The sequence below is a fragment of the Halyomorpha halys genome, unplaced genomic scaffold, assembly GCF_000696795.3.
Source record: "Halyomorpha halys isolate HHAL.00 unplaced genomic scaffold, Hhal_1.1 Scaffold1053.1, whole genome shotgun sequence".
Lineage (NCBI taxonomy): Eukaryota > Metazoa > Arthropoda > Insecta > Hemiptera > Pentatomidae > Halyomorpha > Halyomorpha halys.
Window position 1 is genome coordinate 179,094 of NW_027106462.1, and position 20,182 is coordinate 199,275.

General features: G+C 30.1%; 1 protein-coding gene across 1 annotated transcript in view; it reads left to right on the forward strand.

The window, feature by feature from the left end:
• The window catches only part of Rcd6 (Reduction in Cnn dots 6), a 90,547-nt gene extending 70,534 nt beyond the window's left edge, over window positions 1-20,013 (forward strand). Inside the window, exons 2-9 of the mRNA XM_067044822.1 lie at window positions 8,673-8,727; window positions 11,934-12,022; window positions 13,827-13,922; window positions 14,001-14,063; window positions 15,493-15,579; window positions 15,755-15,894; window positions 18,381-18,649; window positions 19,785-20,013. Coding sequence (XP_066900923.1) covers window positions 8,673-8,727; window positions 11,934-12,022; window positions 13,827-13,922; window positions 14,001-14,063; window positions 15,493-15,579; window positions 15,755-15,894; window positions 18,381-18,649; window positions 19,785-19,945 — 960 coding nt within the window. The 3' untranslated portion in view covers window positions 19,946-20,013. The remainder of the gene's footprint in view (window positions 1-8,672; window positions 8,728-11,933; window positions 12,023-13,826; window positions 13,923-14,000; window positions 14,064-15,492; window positions 15,580-15,754; window positions 15,895-18,380; window positions 18,650-19,784) is intronic.
• The last annotated feature ends 169 nt before the right edge of the window (window positions 20,014-20,182 follow it).

Consider the following 20,182-nt stretch of genomic DNA (forward strand, 5'->3'; position numbering starts at 1 on the left):
ATAAGTGACCAAAAGAGATCCCCAACCATCTCCTAATCAGATAAACTATACAAGACAAACTATAAACTGGCTATGAGACAATTTTTTTATTTATTTTCTATATTAATGATTGACCGTATTCTTTTGGATATGAAGGAGATGGTCGGAGTAACGGTCAGAAATGAATAAAAAATAATTAACAACTATTTATTTGTCGACTTTTCGGCCCTCTTTGCATGGCTTCATCAGGGCTAAAAAAGATTCAAAAACAACTTAAAATATGTTTTTTTTTTTGTTTTGTTTTTTTTCGGCCAAGACTCCCCCATTGGAGTCCTTATACTGCCGCCTAACCATGGTTGGGGGTCAAAGTTCTTCATTTTGTGGGACCACCACTCAATGAAAAAAGTCAACGTCCCAGGCCGGATTCGAACCGGCACCGCCAATCAAAAATTGGTAAGACTGTGTCTTAACCACTGAGCTATGGGTGACCCCTAAAAATATGTTGACAATTTATGATAATAAGATATACTGGACTAATTTAAGGTAGGGTTAATTTTTATTTTTTTTTTATTTTTATTGAAATTTACAGTTGTTCATAATACATTAAGTAAATTTGTTGTAAGTTTATAATGGAGACGTGTAGAGAAACTAACCATTTTTAGCAATCCAATAACATTTTTACATTAAGTCTCGTGGCCACCTTCTTTCAGCCCCCTCGGAGCTATTTTTAAAAAACTACAATTTGTACTCTAATTTTCGTTGGTATTGACTAAGCCAAAATATTTTTTAAATATAAGTAGATGGGCATTGTTGCGGTCAAAGAAAGAAGAACAAATAGTTTAAAACTATTTTAATGTCTGACGTTTCGCCCCACTTTGCTGGGCTTCATCAGGGCTAAAAAGATACAAAAAAAACTGAGAATATTACAACAATAAGATACAATAAGGTAATTTAAGCTAGGATAAATATTATGTAAAAATAAAGTTATAAGAAATCATATACAGTAACTCCTATTATCTTTACTATTACTATTGTCAGTGTAGATAAATGATAGATAAAAACTACAGTTGTTATCATTGTCTAATTATTTTTCTTATTTGCTTCTTTGTAATATTTCTTTTTTTTTAATAATCTTTATCTACTTTTAATTATTAATAGTTACTTCTTTTATAATCATTGTTATTATATCCTATATTGTATTAACTACCCTAACTATATTTTCTGCAGTATATACTCCTATTATTAGTAACGCTATGTATCATGGTAATTTTACTTAGTTATTCCTAAATTAGAAAATTATTATAGTTATTATTATTATCATATTTCTGTATCTTTCTCTTATTATTTTTCATTTTTCGTCATATCTTTATGACTACTTCCTGTATACGCGACGTATACAGGAAGTGGTCATTTTAGTTTGTTTTTTTCCGTATTGTTTTTGTTTTATGTACATCTCTTGTACTTTTTTAACTGTATACTTAAAAAAAAAATTTACTGTTGCCATTGTTACTTATTTTTTATTCTTATCATAGTTTATTCAAGTTTATTTTATACTGATACTATTTTATGTCTTCCTTCCTTTAATTCATATGTAATTTCTTATTACATAATATTTATCGTAGCTTAAATTACATTATTGTATCTTATTGTTGTAATATTCTCAGTTATCATCTTTTTTTTTGTATCTTTTTAGCCCCGATGTAGCCCTGCAAATTGGGTAGAAACGTCGGACATTAAAATAGTTTTTAACTATTTGTTCTTATTTTTTTAACCGCAACCCTGACCATCTACTTATATTTAAATCTTTACAGTCAACTATATATACATATATACAAAATATGTTTTGTTGGATAGTTTAAAACAATATAACTGCAACTAATAAAACCTCACTTTATCCCAATACCATAATGACGTCTCTATGATCAGGTCTACAGTTCACAAATATTGTTCGATGCGAGAACCAATTACGGTGAATTGGTTGATAGGTTTTTGAGAATAAGAAACCACACTCAACACGATTAAACTTATTTTATTTTACATTTTATTTTTCGCATTTTCCAACACTATGCTCTGCTGTAGTCCCTAGGTTTTTAAGGTGACACCTCAACTCCCTAAGAGACCCTGTGTGCGATCAACTATCATAGTGCCACTATAGTACAGTCAACAACAAGATAGTGGCGATGTGACAATGAACTCCGAAACTTTTTTATTTTATTAAAAACATAACTATTAAACTAAAATGTATTCAGAGAGCTATTTTACTTAAAGATATTCAATAATGTTTATCAAGACCATTTAATTTTCCACAATACAAAAATTATATAAATTGGTGGTGTATTAGCAAAGATATCGGATTTTTTAGAATTTTTTTTTTATTCAGAGTTGGTTCTTTTGTTAGTTATTTAGTTATATTGGTTGGTTCTTTTGATAGTTATTTTTCTAAATTTGTTTATTAACAAAAAATGAATCTATTTAAATAATTAAAAACACATGTACAATGGAAAAATATCTAACTGCCCTGTGTGCAATGTTAACTAAAACACATAAATAACAAAACTTTAAAAAAAATAAATAAATTATATAATTTAACATATCAATAATTTAAAAATAACAATTAAAAAATAAAATAAAATCTGTACCACACAGCCCATGGAGGGTCAAGGGTGCAGTCCTTTGTGAGGAAGTACTGCCTTTTAGCAGTAGTAAACTGTTACTAAGCTTCATAACTAACAGCTACTAAAACGGTGGATTAATCTCTGTCTAATTTTATTTATTTTTTTTATTTTCTTCATTTCAAAATATGGTCCAACTATACGACAACATCTATCGGTCGGTGCAAAAATAACAAATAAAAATGATAGACAGAAGTGAAATGCACACATTACAGTTTTGATTATTAGAGCGTTGTGGAGGGTGTACAATTATTAAGGTAGATAAGTGCAATATGAATTGGTCTAAAGTGATACAATTAATATTTTAATTAATAATATTAAAATGATAATTATTTTAAAAAATCAATAAAATAAAATACAAAATAATAATAATAAAAATAACTGAAAGGTTTTTGAAGTGAATAATAAATCTGCAAATTCACAATTAATGAATTAATATAATAATGAGAATAAGATGATAGAGATAATATTATAAAAATAAGGATCCAATAATATCTATTACTAAGCACACACATACATTGCTAATATAAATTGTAATTTAGTAAATTAATTATTTGGAGTTAAGAAAAAAAATTCAGGCAGATATGGCCATTTGATGAATTAATATCAATTATAGGAAATCATAGAATTAAAGAATTTACCCAGTTAAATTTTTCTTTTTTAGTTTTTTCTGTTACTAGACCAACGGTTGTGCAAGGAGGTGATTTGGTCTGAATCGCGCTCGGCCGCAAGATCTTTACCCAATTAAGGGTAGCAAATTTAGAAGGCTGGGTGGACCCCGGGAGGTCTCCAGTACAGTAATCTAAAAATTTTCGGCCCAGCCTGATTCTATCTTTGGAGTCCACAGTGCCAACAACAATACGGTATTATGTTTAAAGAAACAAAACAATACCTAACTGTAGTATCGCATTGATCCCTCACTTGTCAACCAACTGAGCTCTTTCCAGTGTAGCCCGTCGTACATAGTTGCTAAGAGCTGTTTAATCAGAACCTTTAAATGAACTGAGTAATTGCCTTGTTAGTTGTTTCGGATATTATTCATTTAATCAAATGCATTTGGCTATGTATGAGCACCATGTTTATGAAACAAGAATATATGATCCAAATATGGATGAAACCTCGAAACGGCTAGCTTATTACCTATACTTACACGCAATTATCATTATTAACATTCTTATTATTATTATCTGTTTTTGTTTTTTTTTAAACTTCCTTACGACATAATGTGGCTCAAGTATTTAAAAAGGAATCAGTTACCGAGAAGTAGCCTTGACTACGTCCTTCGCAGGTATTCCCACACCTTCACGACCACAATATCTGATAGGTCAAATCGTTAACTTAGACTAAAATAAATAAATAATTAAGATATAGATAAGATCGAAACGTAGTTCTGAATTTTATTCTTTTTTATATTACTATGTTTATTCCAGAGAAGTAATTTTTTCCTTATTATATTTGATGGGGTGAGCGATCTTACAAAATGCAAACATAAATATCAGACCCCGTTTCAGATAACATACGTAATTTGAACATTCTCGACAGTATTAAAATAAAATAAAAATGCTTATTGGAAGAAAATATATAAAAAATTTAAATTTAATAAATAAAAGAATAATCTAATATAAAATCAGAGAATTATAAAAGAAGGATTATGAAATGAAAATAAAATACCATTTATGAGCAAGAACTTATTTTTTAAATTTAATTTATTCATCGATAATTACAACTTTATTAAAAATATATACAATAAGTAAATTTGATGTGAGTTATAAAATGGCATGATACATACATGTGCGGAATCTACCCTTTAATTGAACTCCAATAACATTTCTAGGGGAGATCTCGAAGCCTTCTTCTTTTCATACGTCTATAAAGATAATTAGGTCATGGAGGAGAAACCAGACCAGATACAATGACCTGATGGATGACTTGATTTGAGACTAATTAACTGCTACTATAACAATCTCATGTATACGCCTCGACAGTGAACTATCGTACACTTTCAGTTATTGCAGCAAAAGTGTTAGCAACTACTATGGTATAACTACTTTATAGTTACAATCATGACAGCATTAACTATCAAGACAGTTTTACTGTCGGACTGAGTCAGGCGTGATCATTAATAGTATGCAAGTAATGCAAGTGGACTAACAGTTGCATTAACTGCCATGTTTAACTGTTACGGTTGCCATGGTGAAATAAAAACACTGGCGATATCTACGTAGAGACAAGGGGTGTTACGGTTGTCATGGTTAAATAAAAACACTGGCTAGATCTGTTCAGACAAGAGGTGTTAAGGTTGTCATGGTGAAAACGAAACACGAGCGATATGTTTGAGACGAGTGGGTTTTGTTTCAGTGAAGGCGACAGATTGATTCTGGGAACTCGTATGTTCAGACGAGTGAGTTTTGTGAAGGTGACAGTTTCATTTTGGAACATGGAACATTACGATTGTTCAATGTGGAGTGTTAATAGTTTAAAGGCCCTCTGTCTTTATGGTTTGAACCAGAATATCACCATGTGAGAAATGTCATATATGTTTTATATTCACTTACATACTCTTTTGGATAATAATGTAAATATAGTTATTAAGGTTAAGGTTAAGTCAACCCATAAGTTTTAATTGTTTTATTAATTGATAAGAATTCTTTTTTTTTTCTTTTTCATTCTCTGTATATATATGTTTTCCTGATATTAAACTTTTGTACATATAATTCAGTTGTTCTTTCTCTGCTTTCAACTTGTTAATTTACTTATGTTTTTTTTTTTTGTTGTTTACGGAATATTACGATAATTCAACAGGTCGGTAGGTAACATCCCTAGGTTTCCTGTTATCTACATGTAAAGATCTTCGCCAGTGGTCATATTCAACAATTGTTTATATAGGGGTATATTTTAGTTATATTGTGGCATAATTCTTCGGGGTTTTCGTTATTTCCAAGAAAAATAACGTGGCGCCTGAGGAGTAATTTATTCTTTATTGTTTTGTTTTGTTTTTTTCTTTTGCGATTATATTTGACTTTAACTCACCCCCTTCTCCGCTGAGCGTGGGCAACGATAAACGTATAACTAAGGATAAATCAAAATTTACGATTATAACTGTTATATGAATACGCGATGACAGTGAACTGTCGCAATATATCAACCTTACAAAATGTAATTACGATGTTGTTTTTATATATTTGTCCCAAAACTTTAAATTGTATCAGCCACAGGCCCCTATTTATTTATTGATAGATTTATTTATTGTTAGATAATACAATCTGCCACACAGTTGTGGGCAATAGGTAATATTGATGAATGATCTCATACATACTAAAATAAAAAAATAAAAAAAATAAGTAAAAAATAAAAAAATTAAATAAAATAAAATAAAAAACTCTCTTAAAATATATACAAACAAAAGAATAGACAAGATGAACATAATCAGACTATCTGTATGAAAAATAAATAAATAAAATAACATAATGATAAAATAATATATCCATAAAAAATTTGTCCCAGAACTTAAAATCAGGGATTTCCGATATGTTTTGCTTTGTTTCCTCCCACGTGACATACGACCGCAACAACAAAGTGCTGTTATCACGTGAGAGGTAACATACGACCGATAAGGGTTAAAATAAGACTACAGAGATCAATATATACACATTTGAACTTTGAAAATAAAACAAATAAGTTGAAATAACTTATTTAATAGTGCCAACGTTTTGGCCAGATTTTCCAGCCTTCATCAGGGCTAAGAACAAAGAACAAGATAACAACCAATGAAGAAAAAAATATACACAGAAGATTAAAGTAAATAATTGTACAGAATGAAAATAAATAAAAATAAAGTAATGAAAGTTGATGTATAAGGAAATACTGACCGAAATGTTAACACTGTTAATTGATTTTTTTCAACTAATTTCTGTTATTTTCAGACCGCACTCCAACCATCTCCTCATATATTTTTTTAATAGTTTTCCCAAAGGAAAATCCCAAATCTATTGCAGAATAGATTTAAAATGACAATACATATCAAGGTTGATTTTCTGCTCGGGCTGTGTGTTAGACATGTGCATAGAACTGCTATATGCAACGATATCAAAGTAACGTTTATGTCAACACGACACGGTCAAGAGGAGAAAACCTTGGAACAGGTTGCACCATTAACATAAAGCGGCCATAGTCCCCTTTATCCTTCCTAACAACAAGTACAATAATGTCAAAATACAAATAGCCTTCAAACGCCAAAGAAGTCCTTGTGACATCAATCATCCTTAAAAAGAAACAAAATCATTTTTTGACTGCAGAGACGGATATTTCAACATTTAAAATAATAAATTATATAAATGAAATTCCAAATATTTATGGATAAAACAAAATATATGGTTAGTGGTACATTTCAACCAGTATATAGGTTCTACGGTAACAAGAAAAAACTATATTGATGAGGAAATAACAGCTACGTTAAACGTGGAAAATGCTTCTTTTTAAATTTCGAAATCTCTTGGCTCGTGCCTTCTATCCAAAAACTTAAAAGTTTTTTTGTTTTTTTTAATTATTTATTTAATGTAATTTACAACTGTATATTACAATAATACAATGTGCGTTATGCAGTACTCGAGCTAATTAAACTGTTTCCCGTTAAGAGAGTTTTGAAGGGCCCGAAATATGTGAAAATCTGTTGGGGCAAGGTCTGGTGAATAGGGTGGGTGGGAGATCACATCCCAGCCAAACTCTAATAATTTCTGCCGGGTCTGCAAAGACACGTGAGGACGAGCGTTATCGTGATGGAAAATTATGCCTTTGCGATTATGAGACACAAATGATTTGATACACTTGCATGAGATATGTTAAGCGTTTATGCGATATCTCGTTTCGTATAGTGAGGGTTGTCTGTGACCAATGCTTGAATTTGGTCATCAACAGTTGAAGGAGTTCGGTTCGTCCTTCAAGTCAAAATATCCGGTTCTTAACCGAGCAAACCACTTACGGACGGTGCTTTCTCCTAAGGCATCATCGCCATACACACTACAAATTTTTTTAATGTCTGTGCAGCGGATTTTCCTTTTCGGAAATAAAAAGAAAATAATAAGAAAAAATAAAAATAGAAGAGGACGGACGAAGGAAAACCACCTGAACTTTCCCGATTGCGCTGCTTAGTTATCTTTGTATTTTTAGTGGGAACAAAATTTATATTGGTTATTAAAAAATATTATATCATTATTTTAAAAATATATTTTTGTTTATTAAATGAATCAAAAATTCGTATCAATTTTTGTTGAGACACTTTATTTTCCACCAGTCCAACGTTTCGGCCATTCTAGCCATCCTCAAGGACATCTTCAATATAATTTCTTCCTCACATTAATTTAAGGTTTCTTTTGCAAGCTATTCTGCCCAGGTCATTTTCTTTATTATAAGTTAAAATTAAAATTAAAAGCCTATTTTTAAAAAATCAACAATTAATACACCACCATATAACAAACCATTTATTATCATAATTCAATTTAATAAATGGTTTGTTATATGGTGGTGTATTAATTAATTGTTGATAATCTTATAGAGGAAAATTAAATGTTAATGATTTTAATTTTTTTAAAAAATAAGTTTTTAATTTATAAAAAGAAAATGACCTGGGCAGAATAGCCTGCAAAAGAAACTTTAAATTAATGTGAGGAAGAAATTATATTGAAGATGTCCTTGAGGATGGCTAAAATGGCCGAAACAATGGACTGGTGAAAAATAAAGTGTTGAGACAAAAATGGTTACGAATTTTTGATTTATTTAATAAATAATTACCTTGTCTCAAGAATTTGAAATAATATAATTAATATATTTTTGTTTATAATTGTCGCCTTCCTTGGTCTTAAGATTTTTTTTTTTTAAATCACAAGAAAGCGATAACTTTACTTTTATTTTCACTTACTTATATATTAAACATATAGTGAGGGAAGTATTGCATGATACTATATATGTCATGATTTTTATTTAGAAATTCATATAAGTTATTGAATTCATTTTTTTTATTTTCAGGTGGCCTATATGATAGCGTTCTTGATGGAAATGTGGTGGCTATGGAGCACAGGAGGTATAATATTTCAAATATAATAAAATTTATTCCATTGCATTATTATACATTATTAAACAACTGCCAATCGAACCACAGCCTTTGATGTTGGATCTACACGTTTGCCATTCGCCGCAAATCCATGACTTTTGCAAATGATGTCAACCAATCTAGCAAAAATTTTCAGTATTCACACGCTTGTGTGCTCTTTTCACTTCTGTCGGATATTACATTCGATTTACATTATAAAAAATGAACACTATAAAGATAGGCGAAATGAAATAATATTAGTAAATATATTTGCAGTGTAGGTTGTAAATGATAAAAATTTATATATAAATAGTAAATACATACATAACCTATAAATTCAAACTTGGTTCTAGAATTTTTATCAGAAACTTATTAACTTAATTATCTCGATACATAATATATATTAGTGCTATGTTAAATCAAAAATTAACCACTAAAGTTAATTAACAAGATTTGAAACAATGTATTCATACCAAATCTATAATATTTTAAAATATACAGTCTTAAACTAGGTCTAATCATGTGAAATGAAAGCCCACCAAGCAAATTAAAAACTTAAAAAAAAAAAACATTAAACCATGGACCACATCAAACCGTTCCAATCACAGGGAGGAGGTAGCTATTGCCAGATTGAGAATAGGTCATACGAGTTTAACTCATAGATATCTGATCAGTAAGCAACCACCGCCAAAATGTCAATACTGCAACAGTGTATTTACGATCAGTCACATATTTGAGAAATGTCATTTCTATTCTGCGAACTTGAGTAGATTGAGAGTAGGACCGAGTGTATCGGATGCTCTGAATGATGACTAGAAGAACGTGGAAATGGTTTTGGTTTTCTTAAAAAGGAATAAGATGAGTCCTTTTGAATAAGATTTAAACCAGAAAATCTTTTATACGTAATAAAATATTCCAAAAGAAGTAATTATTTAAACTTTTTTTCGTAATTATTTAATGAGAAAAATAAAGTGAAATAGAATTATAAAGCGCGAAACATGGGCGTTGATGACCTCAGGGTTTTACGCCCTAAAGCCCCAGACAACAACAACAACTAGATCTAATTATTAAATCTGAAGGGTGAGGAAATTAAAATTCGAAGATCACAAATATGTTAGGCAGTTCTAAACCAAAACTAATTGAACACAAACGTGTGTTTGCAGCTCAGACCGACACACAACGGATCGGGCACAAATTCAAGCCAACTTGTACCAACAAATTCAAATAACTCGTCCAAACGCTTGGGCATTTACAAAAGTTTAGCAAACGTGTAGACGGACCTTGACAGATCTTTCCTTATCCGTTCCTCTTAACTATGGACTTCTATTCCCTCCTTCATTCCTGCTCCAATACCCTTCAAATCTTCAAATCTTGTTATCACTTACTGTTCACCCAGTTCCCAGAGAATAGCAAAAGTTTCAAATAAAATTTGTAAATGGTTTGAAAGATAGATGATATTTAATATAAATATTATTTGATGTTTTTGTTATTTATTTATAACTATAAAATATGTATAGATGCTGCTATAATAATCATTATTATTTTTTTCTTTCATTATATTATTATTAGAATATACCTTAAAATTTATTATTTTTAAGAGGTTTTGTTATTTTTTTTTTTTTTTGGCTTTTTATTTTTTTTTTTTTTACAGTTGATGTATCACATTTTCATTTAAATCATTTAAATATAAATATAAGCATTAATTACTCCTTATTATTAATTATTTTTAGTTCATTTGTATTTTTTTTAAATACAAAAAGTTAAAATTAATTGGTCCGCAAGGGCACATCATAAAATCAATTTTATTTTCATTTTCAGCACCGTCGAAGACATAAAGGAGCCCAAGAGGAGAAAAAATGCAGTTATCTCACCCCAATTTTAGATTATTTTAATGCAAACTATGTATAATTAATAGTCAAAATTGATGAGCCTGCCAGGTATAAGTAGGGAGAATAAAAAATGGCGGCTGTTTCAAAGCGATAAAAAAACTAATTTTTCATTCAGAGCTCTATATCTTAAAAAGTAGGAACAACACAAGAAAATCTAAGAGAACGTCATTTAAAGAAGAGTAAATTTGCTAAAATATGAGCCATAATGAAATTATTTACGTTTAATAGTTTTCGAGATAAAACTTTTTAAAAAGCAACATTTCATAAAAATGTTGTATGGGACTTACTGAAAGATCAGTAGTTAGTGAATTTATTTTGAAAAATTTATATCTCAAAAACCATTTGACGTACAGATGTCTATTAGCACTCAAATTAAAGCTAGTTTAATGAGCTATAAAGTAGCTTATGATGTTTATCTTCGTAGGCGAAATAGTTTACATGAAATTTCCTAAAATAAATTGATTTATAGTTGTTCGGACAAATTTTCATTTGCCAAATTCATTTTGTCAAATATCATAAAAACTACTACTGCTACAAAGATAAACATAATTAACTATTTTGCAGTAAATTTAACTAGCTTTAATTTGAGCGCTGGCAGACATCAGTACGTCCAATTGTTTCTGAAATGAAGTTTTTCATAAATCAAAATTATTGTCCGAATAACTATAAATCAATTTATTTTAGCAAATATCATGAAAACTACTATTCCTACAAAGGTAAAGGTCAAACTTCTTTATAATACATTAAACTAGCTTTAATTTGAGTGCTAATATATATCTGTACGTCACATAGTTCCAGAGATATAGATTTTTCAAAATAAATTATTTAACTATAATCTTTCAGTAGATTTTTAAGAAATTTTGCTTTTTAAAAAGCTATATCTCGAGAACTATTGGACGTAAATAGCTCTTTTAGAGCTAATATTTCAGCAAATTTACTCTTCTTTAAATAATGTTCTCTTAGATTTCTAGTGTTGTTAGTTTTTAAGATATAGAGTTCCGAATGAAAAATTAATGTTTTTTTAAGGTTTTGAAACAGCCGCCATTTTACATTCCCCCTACCTATACTTGGCAGACTCATCAATTTTGACTAGTAATTATACCTAGTTTTCATTAAAGTAATCAAAAATTGGGGTGAGATAACTCCCTTTTTTTCTTCCCGGCTCTTCTACTAAGTACTAATATACCTGAAATACGAGAGCATGTTAAAACTGCTTACATTTAACACATCATGAATACCCCTATCATTATAATTTACATCTTTTTCGTCACAATCACTCATATGATAATTCAGAATTTGATGTTTCAGGGCAGTTGCCTCACTTGGGATATGTTCTGATAATGGCATATCTACTGACGTTCATACTATCGGCCATCCTAGTGAAAGGCGTTTCTGAAGTAAGTATATTTAAAATTATTTTATTGTTTATTATAACATCACATAACTGGCAGTAGGTCATAGGAGACACTATACCTGGACTATAGACAGCTATGGACGAAGACATCTGTCTTTATTGCTATGCCATACAATTATAAAATAAAATCACCTTCCTTATGATTAAAAAAAAAAATCAGTTGTAGGTATTTCAAAACGAAAATATGCTTTTTTATTTTTACCTTCTTTTTATGCCTATCTTCAATAATCGGTTATGAGAAAAACCCCTTAAGATCAAACAATTCCATTTTTTCATTCTTATCAGTTTTCAGTTTAACTATTGGTATGTATTGAAAATACCAGCATGAGAAAAAATAAAAGAAGTTAAGTTATATTTAATTAAATAGGCAGTAGATGTCCTTTGTCAGACTTGGCAGTCCCTTTATGGGCAGGACTAATGGAGACTTACACCTGTTAGGGTAAGGCATGATAAAGGGGCTATAAAAGTTTCATTGGCAACCCTGCATCATAAAGAGGAAAGGAAGGACCTGGCTACCATTAAGGACACCCAAGTCAGGTAGCCTTATCCTCCTTTAATACCATGGCAGCCAAGTTGCTCCCAGATAAAAGAAATCAAGGACAAGCCAACATCAGGTATAGCACTACACAAACCTGGATACACCCATACTTCTCAACTTCAGGCCAGATAAGTGAGAACCATAAAGAAATCTGGGAGATCAAAAGAGAAGCTGCCCCTTCAAAGAGATGTGAAAACAGTTCTGTCCGTCCCCTCCCCCCCAAAAAATTGACTGTAGCTAATGGGATGACTAGAAAGAAAGGAGAGTGGGCAAAAGAAAGCCAAAGGGAGACACACAGGAGCAGGAGACACTGAGAGTCGGAGTAAGGACTCTGAAGAGGGATACTCTAAGGAAGAGAGACATCTCCAACTAGGGCAGGCCGATGAAAATGAATGGAGAGAGTACCATGGACCAATGAAGCAAAGAACTGCAATTAATACAACAAGAGCCCGCCAGACACATAAGCTAAGTAAAATCCTAAGGTTGTTACTTTGAACAGCAAAATTCATCAAAATTAGAGTCAATATGACTATAAAAGATCTCAGCTGGTATTCTCAATTCATAGCATATTAAATAAACTTTAATACTATAACTATTTAAGGCAATAGGTCTATCATGATCCATTATATCATTGTACCTCAATTGTAAATATAACCTAATGCAAACCAGACTTTGCTTTATAGTTTAGAATCCCTGCATGCCACATTATAATCATAGCCTAAAAATTGGTCAACATGATACCGTTAGAAAATATTCCTAATACTTGATTACATACAATTGCATCTAGCATAACTTTGCCAGGGGTCTATAGTATATACTTCTTAGTTTAAATATATAGCAATACAGTTCTAAGAATTGTAAGTCGGTTCCCATCAGGAAGCCATAGAAATACATAATATAAATATAAATATATAGATAAATAAAATGCTTTCATCGAACCCCCATCAGCTGCAGAAACGCTTTGAATCACCATGACATATAATGGTAGCCATGGTAATGGGAAGGCCATTGGTTCAGGCTGGCCCCACCATCATCTCTTCATCTGCCATCGCATTTCTCACTGAGTTTAAACTGAGATTGTTGCTAGATTAGGTCTAGAACTAAATCAAACCATTAACTAACAATTTACTCTTCATATTTTTTATTGTTGCTTCAAAACTTATTAAATGGAACTTATGATACTCTGCCAGTTATGTGACAATAATTAGATTAGAAAAGATTGAATAAAATTTAATTTAAAACATTTTAGAAGCAGATTCCAAATCTTTTGGTTTGGCTCTTTGGAGTCTTGGTCTTTTTGTTACCAGAAGGGGGTCTTGTACTTTTCATGAGTTTCCAGTTTTGGGTAAGTAAATGATAATATCAATAAACATAGCATTAAATGTATATGAAATGATTGTTAAAAAATAAAAATATGTTTCAGAAAATTTATACAATATATGGGCTGACAGAAATAACCTTCTGGATATGCAGACTGATTGTAAATGTAAGTTTGAATGTGTTATTTAATTTTAAATAAGTTAAATTTAAAGGAAGTAAAACCATTGAATAATAATTAAAATTAATAATGTAGTCGGCTCTCACTAATCCATGCTGATGAAATCCAAAGAGTGAAAAAAACATTAGATATCTACAATACAAGTACTCAGTATTATTTTATTTACTACTGCAAATACATTGTTTCTTGTTACTAGTTTGGAATGGTTATTATAGTTTGTCCAATAATTTTATATAGTTTTATTTTTCAATTTCTTTTTCAAGTGGTAATAACAATGCGATAATTAGGAAATAAAGCAAATCCAAATACAAAAAAACTACCTATTTAGTGATCTCCGTTGGTTTGAATTTATGTATCCATTAGTAATCAATTTAAATTGTTTCATTTTGATAAAAAGGTAGTAGATCTACATGCGGCTAAATGTAGTGGATAGTTAATTGTTATTTAAAAAGTTTATCAAGATAGTATTAAAGATTAAATTAGATTTGACTACAAAATGGGTCATAATTGTTTTAGTATTTGATTCCGTATTATTTTCAAACTATAGTTTGAAAATAATATCTCAAAAAACAAACAACACAAAAAAAAAATATCACAAAAAATTGAAGAATAAATACAAAGTTACATTTTTTGAACCACAATGATTACCCTTCCAAATTAGTAACGCTGTAGTTACAGTAGTAACTCCCTTAAACCCTTTAAAAAAACATATTTTGACAACAGGAGGTGGCATAACCTTGCTCTCATTCAAAGCAGAAGTGAAGCAAAAAGGCAATGGCCTTGGGGTTTATGTATAGGTAAATAGGAGGGCTATTTATAGCCGAGTGAGTTAGTGCGTTAACTTTGACTTCCTCGCTACTGCTGGTCAACTTTTATTTCTGTGGCGGTTCCACGAAATGTAAACTTGACTTCCCTCCCCTCCCCCCCCCCCGCAATAATTAGAATAGGGTAGTAACCTGTTGATAACCCCTCCTTATGTCAAAAATGGGCAAGAGGGCCCTTAAAAAAAAGAAAAAAAAAGAGGTTAAATGTCTACCATTGTAATCTAAACTGAAAGAGAAGGCAACCAGTGATTGACTCATACTCTTCTCCTACTCTTCTGGGTCCTTCATAAGGCTTGCCTTTTAGGCTTCAATTTTCCAGCCAGCTTACCCTCTTCGTTATACTCTTTCCTCCAAGCTTGAAAAAAAAATATTGAGATAGGAAGGTAAGGTTGGTGGCACTGAACTACATTTTGATAATCTAATCCTCTCTTAATTACTGACTTTTCCTCTTGAAACACTCTGTATACTCTGTAAGGTGTTCTTGAACATTTGTATTTACTTAAAATCCAATCTTCTCAAAATTTCTAAATACTGATACATTTTTCTATTCTGTGTTAATAATAAAATATTAATTTAATATATTCTAATTCCAGATTTCTGGTTTAATCTGTGTCCATTCATTGTACAGCTACTGGAAGGAAGAAAAGCAAGTCCTTTCTAGTTTAAGAGACTTGAATATGGTAATTGAACATAAATTTTTTTTAGTCTAAAATAAATAAATAAAACTAAAAAATTTTGATTTTGTTTATTTTTTAAGTTACTTCATACTTATGAATAATGTTAGAATATAAGTTTTCAGATGATAGTTTTGCTTCAGATATATATTATTTATACAGATTTTATTAAATTCCCTAGGCTTCGAGAGCAGTACACACTGGTAGAAGAAGGCCATCTGTAATTAGTACTAAAGGAGCTCCTCCTGTCGGCTACGTAAATCCTGCAATCATATCGGAAACCGACCATCCTGTCATCATACCAAGAACCAATTTGAGGAGGTTAGTTAGGTGTTTTATTATAAAAAATAAACCAAATAATTAAATTTAGCAACTTAAAAGAAACTTGCACACATATCCAGCCTAGCCCAATATAAATATAGGTTGAAAAAAAAATATAAAATGTAGTATAATTTATTGACAACTATTTATTTAAAATATAAAAGGAAGATGTTCCGGGTGGTATAAAAAAAAAAAAAAAAAAAACGCAAATAGCAATTTAACTATTTATTTATTTCTATTTTCTGTCTTTAAGTGATCACAGTATTTTTATATTTATTTTTTATCTACTTTTTTTATTTATTATCTCCGTTTTATTAATTGTCTAATACTTTTTTTGTAATTCTTGTTTATCTATACTTTTAACTGTACATCATACTTTTGTTTTTTTAAATTTATTTTGTTCATTTATATATATAAATTTTCACATATTTCGAATCATGTTTAGCCACAGCTTAGTTTATTTTTATTTCATATTATCTATTCTTCTACTTTGTTACATTATTTTAGTTGTTTGTATCGTTTTTAGCCCTGCAAAGTGGGACGAAACATTGGCTCACAATGAATATTTTAATTACTATTTGAGTTATTTTTTTACCACAGACAGACCATCTTCCTGTTATATATTACACACTGTCAATTTATTTTATTTTATTTCAGTTTATTAACGATATTCCATTTATTTCAAATGTTTGCCTACATACTTAACAATCATTGATCATCAAATGATTTGCTTAATACACTACTCGTACAATAACTACCAATAACATATTAGGACAGCCTGGAAGTTAATTACCATGTAAGAAGCCATTTACAAAAATCCACTCTTTGCTTATAACTTTTCATAAAATTTAAATTAAATTGTTAAATGAGCCTAACTTATATGTAGATAAATTTAATGATTATTTTAATTATATAGTTTAAATTTTTGAAAGATTTTTTTAATTAATCGACATTCTTCCTTTTTATAGCTTTATTTAAATACTAGCAGACCCAGCAATGCTTTGTAATTGCTACATTTATCGATATAGATAGATTAATTGAATACTATTGAAAGTTTGATACCAATTAATATATTTAGTTATTTACAATTTGAATTAATGATTGAATCCATTGCTTACTATATATATTTAGTTTATAGTAGTACATAACATTATATAATAAATATATATAGTTTAAAATAGAAATAATTTAAACACAACTCAACAAATTTATATAAACCTTGGGAGTGATTCAGGGTTCTATAAAGTGCAAAACAGATCACAAACTGGACCTAATTAAACAAATCAGAACAGGAAATATAAAATTTGAATAGTTTTTCTGTATTTGAAACTAATATTTGAGCCTTATAAGAGCATTAAATCTAAATTTTGCTATTGAAGGTTAAAAAATCAGACATTAAGCTTATCGACAGTTGTACTAAAGTTGGAATAGGATAAAATTTAGCAGAGTTATATGTATGAAAAATGGTCACCAGAAGGAAAAAATCCTTAAATGAATCAAGGTAAAAAATTTCTAATTTTTAATTTCTTCCAAAAATGGTATTTGAAAGTTTCAGGTGCTATAAATGAATATGAGGAGAAGATGGTTAGGGGTGCGGTCAAAGTGAAACACATATAAGTTTCGGCTAGAGTTTCTAGCCTTCTTCAGGGTTGTTAGCTTGAAAATCAAACGCCTAAACATATTCATATAAATGAATATGATTCGCTTTTTCATTAAACAATTTTTTTTTTTGCATACTTTACTAAAATCCTCAATATGTTTTTTTTTTAATTTTTAGTGAATAAAAAAATCATTTAATAAAATCAGTAATATTTTTTTCTTATTCTTCAAAAAGAGACAAATCCATTGGCCCATCTATAACCATAAAAAAAGTTAATATTTCTTAACAACGCGCCAAAAATGCTTAATTTTGATAATAACTTTTTTTAACCGAAAAAATTGGAACAGCCTCTAACCAGGAAGATCTTTAACATTTAGCAAAAAGCCCCGTCACAATCAAATGAATGGTATGGAAGTGCATAAAGTATGAACAAACAAATTTAAATTTAAAAAAATTTTAATACATTGAATTGTGATAAAACGGTCCATTTCTTAGAGACAAAAATAATACGGCCGTGTTATAGCTTGAAAACCTCATGCTTCTAAAGATACTATAGGCAAACTGTCCTTTTTAGAGAACAAATGAAAATATATTAAAAATTGAACTCAAGAATTTTACCAACATCAGGTTATTTGCAAACTTTCACCCATTTTGGAATTATTAAAAATAAATGTATCAACTTTAAAACTTGGTATAACTTGTTTCAAAAACTTGTAAAGTTAATTGAAAACAGCAATTCAGACTTAACTAGAGTGAAGTCTTGTAAGCAACAAGACAAATAAATTTTACTTATTTATATTCTCTACTCACTGCACTCCTTACCATCTTATCATATAGAAAAAAAGTGTAAATTTCACAGATGATTAATGATTGTGGTTTTTTCTAGGTCTCCATCTCTACGTTCTTTGCCTCCTCCACCACGCACTCCGTCGCCTTCGCCGAGTGTGAATGAATTCAATGCGGCTCTCTATAATTCAAGATTAAAAAGTCTTTCAGTGATGGACTTGAGAGGAGGACCCCCTCCAACTTTTACTCCCGTCCCGACCTTCAATTTACCACCTCATCATCCGAACAATACACAAAGTTTGGATAGAAAGCTTTTGTACCGTTCTAAGTCAATAGGTTTCTTCCCGACTGAAGACAGGATGAGGAATGGTAAACACTAAAGACCTGATATATATATTTAAATAATAAAAAATAATTTAAAAGAAATTTTTATTTTAAATAAATGAGAGAGGATAGTAAAGTTGTAAATAGGTTAAAAGTAAAACACAGTTGTAGAATATTTTGAAATCGACATGGTTCTTCTGCAAAAACATTCATTCTTCAGAGTAGATTAAAGTAACTATCTAAGAAGAGGATGAAAATTAGTATAAGTCATATTTTCAAAATGTTCTACAGCTTTTAAAGCTTAATTTTCTTATTAATTATAAAAACTTTATTATAGTTGTTTTTTTAGTGGGATTAATTTTTTATATGAATATTAAGTGGGAGTGGGTAGCTCTGTAGTAAGGCACAATGCTACTAACTCTAAGGACGAGGGTTTAAATCTGGCTGTGGCAGATGATTATTTTCTGTTACATTCTAGAGGTGAGCCAATCCTGTGGGTGGGTTCTGGAGCCCTTCTGGGGTCCACTCAGCTTCATTAAGTCGGCACCCATAATTAGGAAAAAATCTGTCGGTTGTGCACGATCTTGAAAAATCAACTCCCTGTATAACCATTGTTCTAAAAAGAGTGCTTCCTTACAAAGTACAGAACACATGACCCTTCATGAGTCATAGAAGTTCACATTTCTATTATTATTATTTAATGTTATAAGAATAAGATTGTGTGCAGCCTAATTTAATGCCCATGTTATATGCTAAATTCACATCATCTTTCCCCCACCTCTCTTGTTCTTTGTTTCCTCTTCCAGGTTTTTTTTCTATTACTTTATTACTATTTAAAAACGTCCAAAACAAAAACAACACAAACTACGAGCAACTAACCAATCAAAACGACAACAGACAAAATTATGTGAACTCGGCTTGTTGAAAAAGGCAGATGGAGCATATAAGTATAGAATGAAACTGTGGTATCTTTAATATTATATAATTTCCTTTTTGATACTACTTTTATCCTGCCTCTAGATTAAAAATATAAATTATTGAAAATATAAGTAATACATGTTGTTACCATTTTTTTCTCTTGTATAAGCCCACCTTTACAGCTATGAATCCATAAGAAATATTATAAATATATTTGGAGATTTACTACGAGCCTGAGTACTTAAAAAATAATTTGTTTTAGGATATTTCGGCCCATTACCAGTTTCTGGTTTTGTCATCGACCCAACGGGAAGAGTGGCCTACATACAGGATCCGAGATTGGAAGAGAAGCCTTGGCCTGCAGACAGCAAAATATCGATCGAATCAGATGATATGCAGAAGTACAGAGACGTCGCTTTGTAAATAATTTCAAAGTACAACATATTAACACCAAAAAAAAAAGGATAAATCAAAAACGAAATCATTTTCATTAGTTGCAGTAGTTTATTTAAAATAAAAAGCTGTATTCGTATGTGCCAGTAACATATTTTATAATTTATAAAAATAAGTTATTTTTGTTTATAATGTATTTATTGTTTCTAATGAAAAAAATAATGTAAATACTGTATAGAAATACATCTTTATAAAATGTATTTAATT